The following is a 10,118-nucleotide window of genomic DNA, read 5'->3' as shown; positions in this document are numbered from 1 at the left end:
TTGATAATAAATTAAATAGTCGAGGTGCAAATATAATTTTGAACATGAAACGAAACAAATATAACATAATTTGAAACAAACAGCAATAAAGCAGGACATACCTGAGTTTAATTTGTCTTATGTGAGCCAAAATAACAACTAACTGTGTAATATATCAGTAGACATAGACTTGAACATCAATAGTAAGTGTTCAAAACAGCAACAAAAAATAATGTAAGGACATGATCATTCAGAAAACCACCAAAAAACAATGACAGCATTTTCAAAACGATTTAAAGCATTTTTAGAAGCCACAGCAAAAAAAGGGCATGATAATTATCAAATCGGATCATAAATAAGAAAACTAAGATTGCAAAGCACACAAAAATTAATTTTTTTTTAGAATTTAAAAGGCCCAAATTGTTGCCCTTGAAATTAAAATTATTACCCCCTTGTTTTCTTAGGGATTCCGGGAATTTTTTGTTTTTTTTCGTTTTTGTTTTTTTTTTTTTTTGGTTCCCACTTTTGTTTTAAATTAGTCAGGTTAATCTCCATAACTAATACTAATGTAGGGTTTTAGCCATAATATTTATTATAGTCGGGTAAAGTTATATTTCGTAAACTTTAGTAGAGTTTTAATCTTTAACAATTTAATTACCCAGACAAACCCCAGTATAAACAACAGTATAGGGTCAGCGAGACGTGGCAAATAAACAACTCATCAGTTTTGTTTATAAATAAAACATGCATTTATTTTTAGGAAAATCCTTTGGGAATTTTCTGCAAAAGTGATAAACAAGCAGTAGTGAAAACAAGCTGCTTCCAAAAAAAAAGAAAATAGAAAAAAAAACGTGGCACGACGTCATCACGTAGGCGGAAGATAACTGAATAGTCGGGCTGCTTTTTTCACCGCAGCACTGGCAGCAGCAGAAGCTAACGGGCAGCGGCAGCAGCAGCGGAGCCGTTACCAGCAGAGTCAACACAGTGCTGCTCTCACCGCCCGTGTTTGCTCGGTTTGCGGAGGGTGTAACGACACCGTACACACTCGATAACAAGTCGTCACTTTTTTCATCCTCTCGTCAGCCTCGTTCTCCATGTTACCGGTGCGCATGGCGCTGAAAAGGTCGGTGAGGTGTTTTGCGGACAAGAGATCATCCAGCTAATGTTAGCTAGCCGCAGCCAGCCACGGACTGCACGGTGCGGACTGGAGAGCGGAGAAGCTCGGTGCTGCTGGCCGCTCTACTCACGGACGGACGGACGGACGGACGGGACGGACAGACGTCGGTGTTAAGCTGAACGATGGGCCTCATATTCGCCAAACTGTGGAGCTTCTTTTGTAACCAAGGTGGGTGTCGGTGGCATTATTACGGCTCACTAACCTCCCGCTAGCTGCTCAACCGGGGATAATGTGAACTGTTAGCCCGCTAGCATGAAGTGAGCAGCGAGAGCCACAACAACAGATGGGGGAGAATTATCTCGCTACACATCTTTTTGAGTTCAGCAGCACTCGGGCTGCTCTGCCATCTCAGCTGTCTTTGTTTGATTCGCACGTCAAAACAACCACGTAAACTACACTACACCCGACGGCTGTAAGCTGTTTACTAACGACATGATTATCTGAAGTCACCGTGAGCCTGCAGGAGCACATTCATCTGGTTGTCAATCAGCTTTAGTTCACGTCTCATAACTTTTCCATGACTTTCTGAGAAGCTGTTGACTGTAAATATTCCCACCCAGGTTCATTTTCTGTGGAGCGGTTTGCTTCCCTTGGCATATAATCGTTGCTCCAAGTGTACACCTAAAACAGTGGAACAACAATAACAAGACTTTTCCCCATATGTTTAATAGTAAACTATTACAGAGCACCAAAGGCTTTAAAGAAAATCCAATCTTCTTTGATGTGATCCAAATGATTACTTATACATTATACTAGTTGCATAGTTTTCTTATCACGTGAGCATTATTTTGCTTGTAAAAATGATGGAAGGTGGCTCTTAAGGTGATTAATGTGCATTTTCATTTTATGTTCTCCACCGGTGGTCATTATTTTTCCTCTGCAGAGGATTTATGTCAGGGGGTTTTGGTCTTAACTCCTTTTTTGTCACACTGCTGCCTGGCCCTGAGCGCAGCAGAGAAAGACCCTTGCTTTAATGCCCTAATTCTGGATTACACTGTTCCCAGTGTCAAGTTACACTACTTAAGGAGATTACAGCGTGGTGTGGAGTGAAATCGTTGGACGCAGAGTGGAAGCTAAATACATGTAATCAGCGAGGTGTAATCAGATAATCAGAAACGTAACTAACCAGACGAGAAGTACTGGTGTTTGCAGTTTTGAGATTCTGTGGTGTGCAACAGAGATCCAATAAACTATTGTCCTGAGGTTTAGTGTCAGAAATAGCTAAATGCAACCTGTGTTAATGTGCACTTTCATTCCTCCTGTATTGTCAGTATATTGCCTAGTGAACCTTTAAATGTTCTTCTTATTGTGTTTTTATTTTATCTTAAAGTGCTGCAAAAGTACATTTTAGTTGTGCAACAGGTAGAACTGCAACGCTAAATAGATGAATGAATTAGCAGTCTACCATTTTGATAGTTGTTGATCTGTTTAGGTACATTTTAGAGGAAAAAATCTCAGATTCCAGTTTCAATAATTGAAATAGTTTCTTGTCTGTGAGAGTAAAATTAGGTTCTGTGGTCTTTTTGGAGAAAACAAGACATTTCATAATGTCATCTTGGGTTTTGGAAACGCTAAGTGACTTTTTTATTTTCCCATTTTCTGACATTTTACTAACAGCTTCCCAAAGAAAACAATCAGCCCACTGATAGACGGTTGATTGCAGCCTTAGTGATAGCCGCTTTGTTTTTCAATTGTGTAGTCTATTGCGGTGTTTAAATTCTGGATTTGATGATGCTGTTTGGTAGTTAATATGCTGTCGGGATCGTCACAGGGCAGCTTGTCTTTACGGAAGCAATAGACATGCGACATCCTCCAAAAACCCTGATATAGTTCATCAAGACCGTCAGAACTGCGAATCCTCTGACCGGACTTCCTTCCTCCCAGACAGCCAGAGGCCTCCAAAGGGCAGAAGAGTCAAAACACTAGCCTGGGATATTTTAGCGTGTGCGTGTGGGCTCTGATTCCTGCCTTTAGTTGGTCATGTTTGCTCTTTTCACAGCCCTCACTGTTGTTCTAGCTGGTTTCTGAATGGCCAGAAGTCGCTGTAGCTCCAACTATGTGTGGAAAAATGAGGTCAGGATTGCGAGCTGAGGAAGGAAGGAAGTTCAGCCTTTATGATTTTGAATGTGCTGCTTTGAATGTGCTGCTATGAATGGCTTGCGTGCTTTTGCCACGTTGTGTTTTTACAGCGACTGAGAGAAGAGAATTGAGTGTTTTTGTGCACATCATGAAAACCACAGTACAGTTAATGGGCTGTTTGTTTTGCAGAGCACAAGGTGATCATTGTGGGACTTGACAATGCAGGGAAAACCACTATCCTCTACCAATTGTAAGTACTTCTATTGGTAAAATTACAGTTCTTGGAAACCCCGTCTTCACAGTTTTTTTTGCACTGCTAACTATTGTGTTTACTTTAGTCTGATGAACGAGGTGGTCCACACGTCACCCACCATCGGCAGCAACGTGGAAGAAATAGTGGTGAAGAACACCCACTTCCTGATGTGGGATATAGGAGGGCAGGAGTCTCTCCGGTCCTCCTGGAACACCTACTACTCCAACACAGAGGTGAGAAACACATTTTCTACACTAGTAGATGAGTGTTGTCCAGCAGCAGCTTTTTTCTTTTTTCTTTTTTTTTCCTTGAGCACAGCAGCTGGTGTGTTTGTTCAGAGCACAGACGGCAGCAGGAGCCGCCCAAGTCAGAGGTCAGCTTCTCCACAAAGGGGTCTGTCTGAAAAGCAAAGCCGGGGTCAGAGTGAGGAACAGGGGAGCATAAAGAAGAGCAGCAGAGGCAGATGTGTGGACGAAGGCAAAGAAACGTGACACAAAGCCCGTACATGACACGGGATATGCAGCTCCGGTTTAACTCGCATGTGGCCATTCATACCTTCACATCCAGAACCTGATTCTCTTGTTCCCCACACGTCTTGGTTGATTGAATACTAGTTGACACTCAGTTGAAGCGTCACATTAGATCACATTTTCTCGCTGCAGCTTCTCAGTTGTGAAGATTTTCTGCATTTCTAAGTGTGGTGTGATTCTACACTGAATATCTTTAGGTTTTAATCTGCTGCTCAGAGACAACAAGCAGTTGGAAAAAAATATCAGTTTGGACATTTTTCGCCACTTTCTGACATTTTATCAAACCTACAAATGAGTTGATCCTGTTTAACATTAAAAATGTCGACTGTCACGGACAGAAGGATGTCTAAATCCAGATTTAGTCAATGTTAACATAAAAACTCATAAACAAATGTGTCTAATTTCTGAATGAACCTGGCCTCCCTCCACTGGCTGCCTGTGCACTTTAGGGTTCATTTTAAGATTCTTTTATTTGTTTTAAAATCTTTAAATGGCTTCGCCCCGCCCTGCCTCTCTGAGCTTCTTCACTCCTACGCCCCTGCACGGTCAACTGATCTTGAGGTACCGAGTTCCAAGCGAACGTTCAGAGGGGACCGAGCATTCTCTGTTGCTGCTCCTAAAACTTGGAATGGCCTACCTTTGCACATCAGGCAGGCCTCCTCACTGTCTGCTTCTAAAACCAATCTTAAAACCCACTTTTATTCACTGGCTTTTAACCCAGCATGAGACCTCGCTCTGTTTTAGTTGTCTCATTTGTTCTATGCTGTTTTTATTGTTGGTTTGTTTTGTTGTCTTTATGACATGAAATGCAACAAGTCCTGACATTTGAAAAGAAAATATGACGCATTTCCTCGTTACATTTAGATAACTTGTTTTATTTGACCAGCGGTCCAAAACACAAAGATAATGAGGTTACTAACACGTACAACCAGGCAAAGCATCAAATCCTGACATCTGAGAAGCTGAATCTTTGGGCTCAGTGTTACCCTTCACCTTATGAAATCACTGATTAGTTCCAGCCTTTATTGTTGCAACAGTGATGATGTTTGATGCGACAGATTTCTGTTCCTTTTTAAAAAAAAAATCATTTCTGGACATTTGTTGTGAGTTTAACTGTTCACGCTTCTTTGCATTTAACAAATGGGAACTTTATGGCTGATGTGTTACAACAGACTTTACTAGGAGTCCTACAGTCACCAGAGTAACCTGAATCCATCCTTTCATTCCAGAGTCAAGCAGTCATGTAGCACCCTGGTCGTGATCTGGGTCACATTCGTGTTGAATGACACGTGTTGACCCGTTCACCCCTCCGCTCGCAGCGTCTTCTTCTTGCTTCGTTGGTTTAAATGGTGTCTGTCACATCTCCTCAAAATTAACGTGTCTTTGGTCCTTTGTCATACTCGGCAGCTCCTCTCATTCAAAGGGGGCTATTAGCATAGCAGTCACCACTGGCCTTTGTGAGGCTCTCGCCCCGGAAATACCCACCCGCTGTGCCGCGTTTCACTGCTGTAAATGTCTTTTGAAAGGAGCTCAGTGAGTGTGATTTCTGTCTGCAGTTCATCATTCTGGTGGTGGACAGCACAGACAGAGAGAGGCTGGCCATCTCTAAAGAGGAGCTCTACAGGATGCTGGCTCATGAGGTAAAAACTCATATTAACACTTCCCGTCATGTTCGTGAGGAAACGGACCACACAGATCTGAGTCTGTGCTCGTAGTGGACACTGATTTTTTCCACCCGACCGCATTGTTTAGAGCTTGTGGTTCAAAAGGTGGCAGAGAGTAACGTTCTGGGTTCATTGTTCTCTGTTCTCTCCCTCAGGACCTGCGGAAAGCAGCTGTGTTGATATTTGCCAATAAGCAGGATATGAAGGACTGCATGTCTGCTGCAGAGATCTCCAAATACCTCACCCTGAGCTCCATCAAAGACCACCCCTGGCACATACAGTCCTGCTGTGCACTTACAGGAGAGGGGTAAGACGCACTGCAATATATCCAGAGTGACGTGGTCAGCAGAATTTTAATTAACTTAGGGATTAGACGATGAAATCCCATCAAGAGTTTCCCTCGTTCTGCTGCCAAACAGACCCGCAGTCACATATATATATACAGATGTTTCTAATTGCTCTTATAAAGTTCCTGCTGCCAGAAAACAGTGAGCCGTCATAAAAGAAGAATCACTTCATACAGATGTTTTCTCACAACAAGCTGTTCTATTTTAAGCGAGCTTGAGCCGTTTTCAGATATATTGTAATATAAAGTATGTGGAGGCACCAAAGCTTGTTTCAACCTGCTGTTAGTGTCAAATGAAAAATCCTACATGACATGAAGTCTGAAGTCTCAGGTGCTCCAGAAAACTTCCCAGTAAGTTTTTCGGCCACAGTCACCACGTTTAACAGATTTGATGCACATTTTGAAGTCCTATATGAGAAAAAGTTAATGGAAAAATGTCCCCAATGTTGAAAAAAAAAAGTATTTATGCTCACATTAGATGGTTTAGAACTTTTTTAAAAAGAGGTCATGGAAATAATGGCTGATGGAAACCCCTTTTTCAAATAAGCCTGACATAGTGAACAATCAACTCAAGCGACTGACCAGCTGTTTCTGCTTCTTTTATTGTCCTCGTCAGGAACAGCATGATCCACGTCCAGTACGGCTGACGTGAAAGGATGGTTACAGCTTGTGTAGTTGAAATCAACTCCCTAATACTTCTTAGGTTTTGTCTCGTAGATGACTAAAGTTTTTGATATTATTCTTCAAGGTTGTTTTTTTATAAGCAGTTGGCAGTCAAATTTGTTTTCCAGCTTCTTCTACTGTTTTTATGCAGCCATGTTTAACATAACATACAACACTACACAGTATAGTGTGCTTTCTTTTTACTTTTTTTAATGTGAAATTTAAAGGTTTGCAAATGTATGTGCAAGTGATGCATACATTACATTAGTAATATAAGAAGAGGAGAATAAGTGAGAGGCCTGACATATTTCAACTAAATTATCTTCATTATTTTATGTAGCATATTAAGCAATTTCATATCATTTTACAGCAGCATGTCTGAGAATTACAGATGTATTAAATATGTGAGATTCTTGAACACAGTTGAGATTTAACGTAGCTGCTGAAACCAACCTGGAAGAGCTGCTGTTAGTTCTGTAGACCACCAGGTGTCACTGCACCTGCGGAGGTTAAAGCCCTGAAGCTTCAGAGGCCTTCATAGACGTGAATACAGATTTGAATAGATTACTCTTGTGCATGTTGCTATTCTAGTGGGTTTTTAGATTTTAGATTTGCTCGTTTTTCACTGTACTTTTGGAGGGGAAAGGATTGCTGCTTAATTTTATTGTACACTGCAATGACTAAAGTAATTCTATTTTACTCACCTGCCCATCACTAGTATACTGTCAGCTAAGTCATAACTATAACTGCTCCATCAGGGTAGAGACCGCCACATATTAGGTGAGTTAACAACAGTGTATAAATAAAGCTCATTTGAAATCTATGTTCCTGAAAAGCCTTGTAAACACCCAAATGTAGTTTTTCTTGTCAAATGTATTAGAAACTTTACATTAAATCAACTTAAGTCTTAAATATTTAGTGGTAAGCAGTGATGTGTTGGATATTAAAATCTGTCTGGAGATGTTGAACACGCCGGTTCGCGTCCCGGTGGGGGCACCGGAATCTTTCTGCATGGAGTTTGCATGTTCTCCCCGTGCAGCGTGGGTTCTCTCCGGGTTCTCCGGCTTCCTCCCACACAGTCCAAAAACATGTTGAGGTTAATTGGTGATTCTAAATTGTGTGCTTGGTTGGTTGTCTGTCTCTAAGTGTGGCCCTGCGATGGACTGGCGACCTGTCCAGGGTGTCTCCTGCCTTCGCCCTAAGTCAGCTGGGATAGGCTCCAGCCCCCCCGCGACCCTAATGAGGATTAAGCGGTGTATAGATAATGGATGGATGGATGTTGAACACTGATAAACTCACGCAGATAAAACATCCTCAACAGCTTGACAACACATGCGCTGTAAACACAACACCAACACGACGGTCCGGTGTCAGACTTCGAGAACTTTAGAAGTCACAAAGCTCTGAGCCTGCCACAGCCGGGTTCATCACTTTTTTATGTCCCCTTGAAACAGATCCGTTGTCATGTGGGCTCCTCTTGGCTCTGGTTGTTGCTGTTTGTGGCTTCTAGTTGTTCCACTTGTGTTGTGCGTATTTCTGTCTACTTGCAGCATGTTGAGCTCTCAGCCAGCGTAGTTTGAGGTTCTTCTTGGTTTCTTAGCGCATAGTGAAAAAACTACATCCTACGCCTTACATGTATGTTTTCCAGATTATGCCAAGGCCTTGAGTGGATGACCTCCAGAGCTGGACTCAGATAGCCCCTTCCTCCGCCGTCGATGGCCTGACTACCTGCACCGCCTCCGAGGTGGCAACAGCTTGTCCTTACTGGCTTATTGTTACTTTTTATTTTTTTAACGACAGACTTCAATGACTGCACAGGACGGGAGCATCGTCCACAGAATCATCGTTACGGTGGAGCTGGTGCTTCTCCTGATCGGTGGGAATCGGAAAGACCTGCTCACGAACCGAGCAGCGTCTTTAACGGGATGTTATTCCAGAGGAGGGCTGCGTGGACTCTCAACATTTACACTACGTACATATCACGTCGCATTACACCGAATCATATCAGAGTTTGCCATAAACACTACGTTGGAGCCCAAATCTGGTGCAGCTCTGTTGTTATTATTTTTATTTTTTTTTTGCCTTTTGTATAAGTTTGTTCAGGTAAAATTCGACAAACAAAGGGATTACAAGCAGTATTTGTAAAAGCAGTTTCAGTGGAAGTCGTGGCACTAAGTTGTTACTCCGCACAATGATTTTACAAGGATATGTTCTCATGATTGTTTTGTTGTTTTTCCGTTTTCATTCTCAGCACAGCTATTGATATCTGTTACATCCGTTTTCAGTTTCATAAGCTACACTGTCGGTGGTATTTCTCACTCTAGGACTTATATTGGTGCCGTAATGAAATGTGGTAAAAGTACGAAATCCTATTTTTAATAACTGTGAGCCTGTACTTGTATGTTATTGAGCCAAATGGTGTCGATTCAGAGTGTCGGCATGCGAAATTTACCTTCATCTAACCTCTGAAAATAAATTTTAAATTAACCCTACGACGTTATTTCAGATGCAAGTACAAAGCTCAGTTTTAATAACAGTATTTTAAATGTAAACACTATGTTTTCTAAATGATGCGTTATGACTTTTATTTAATTTTATTTTCGCTTTATAGACTTGTTTTCCATCGGGGGCAGGTTGCGATCTCGACCCATTTTGTATTAACAGATGGTCTCTGATTTGCCTCCGCCTCCTTTTTATTAATTTTCTGCAGCCATTTTGGCGCCATATTCCTCTTTAAACGTTTTGTACTTTTTAAACAGACATCGGAATAAGCCACCGCCAATCAGGTGCCACACATTTACGGGATGTTGTTACTCTTAAACCTGTCGGACCTGAGCGTTCAGCGGTTTGGTAGCATAACGACGACGCTAACTCAGAAAGATCTGGCCGTGGTACAGTTAAAATACTTGATCCTCAGCCTTAACAGAGCTGTTCTGGAGGACCGCATGTGTTCAAAATCTGCCCATGACTTTCACCTTCGTCTCCCTCTGTAACCTGGTAGAAGAATTCCTTGAACTTGCTAACAGATCTATGCACGTGTCACTTTGAAACCTTGTATACCTTCTACAAGATCTATAGTGGCCAAAAAGAAAAAAAAAAGGAGGATGTGCATGAGTTTCATAGCAGAGATGAGAAAACTGGCGTCCATCTTGGTGTGGGAGTGCCGCTGGGTCTCTGGAACATTTTGTTCGTAGTTTGGGGGGCGAGGTCTTTTTACACAAACAGGAAGCAGGCGAAGCGTGCAGCCGCCAGACTTCTTCGCAGCATTAAGGTTTACAGCTTTTACCTTGAGCTCACAAAGCAAGAGAACTGGTCATATAGTGTGTGTGGTGATGTCTAGTCTGGGTCCTGTACTGTACTTCAGTTTTGTTTTCAATAAAGGCTTGTTTTGAACTTTGAGCCTCCTTATCAGTACGTCTGAGTTAAA

General features: G+C 41.9%; 1 protein-coding gene across 1 annotated transcript; it reads left to right on the top strand.

The window, feature by feature from the left end:
* Positions 1-901: 901 nt before the first annotated feature.
* arl8 (ADP-ribosylation factor-like 8) lies at positions 902-10,090 on the top strand. Its single transcript, XM_008302898.1, has 6 exons — positions 902-1,324; positions 3,425-3,485; positions 3,574-3,721; positions 5,575-5,658; positions 5,838-5,989; positions 8,340-10,090. Exons 1-6 carry the CDS (start codon positions 1,279-1,281, stop codon positions 8,386-8,388), a joined length of 540 nt encoding a protein of 179 aa, XP_008301120.1. The 5' UTR covers positions 902-1,278; the 3' UTR covers positions 8,389-10,090.
* The last annotated feature ends 28 nt before the right edge of the window (positions 10,091-10,118 follow it).

Source organism: Stegastes partitus, unplaced genomic scaffold, assembly GCF_000690725.1.
Source record: "Stegastes partitus isolate 25-593 unplaced genomic scaffold, Stegastes_partitus-1.0.2 Scaffold1903, whole genome shotgun sequence".
In the NCBI taxonomy this organism is placed as follows: Eukaryota; Metazoa; Chordata; class Actinopteri; family Pomacentridae; genus Stegastes; species Stegastes partitus.
This window is presented reverse-complemented; position numbering and strand designations above follow the sequence as displayed.

Coding starts and splice junctions, on each gene's coding strand:
- arl8 (XM_008302898.1), top strand. CDS start 1,279: ATGGGCCTCATATTCGCCAAACTGTGGAGCTTCTTTTGTAACCAAG. Junction 5,659..5,837: donor ACAGGATGCTGGCTCATGAG/GTAAAAACTCAT, acceptor TCTCTCCCTCAG/GACCTGCGGAAAGCAGCTGT. Junction 5,990..8,339: donor TGTGCACTTACAGGAGAGGG/GTAAGACGCACT, acceptor TATGTTTTCCAG/ATTATGCCAAGGCCTTGAGT.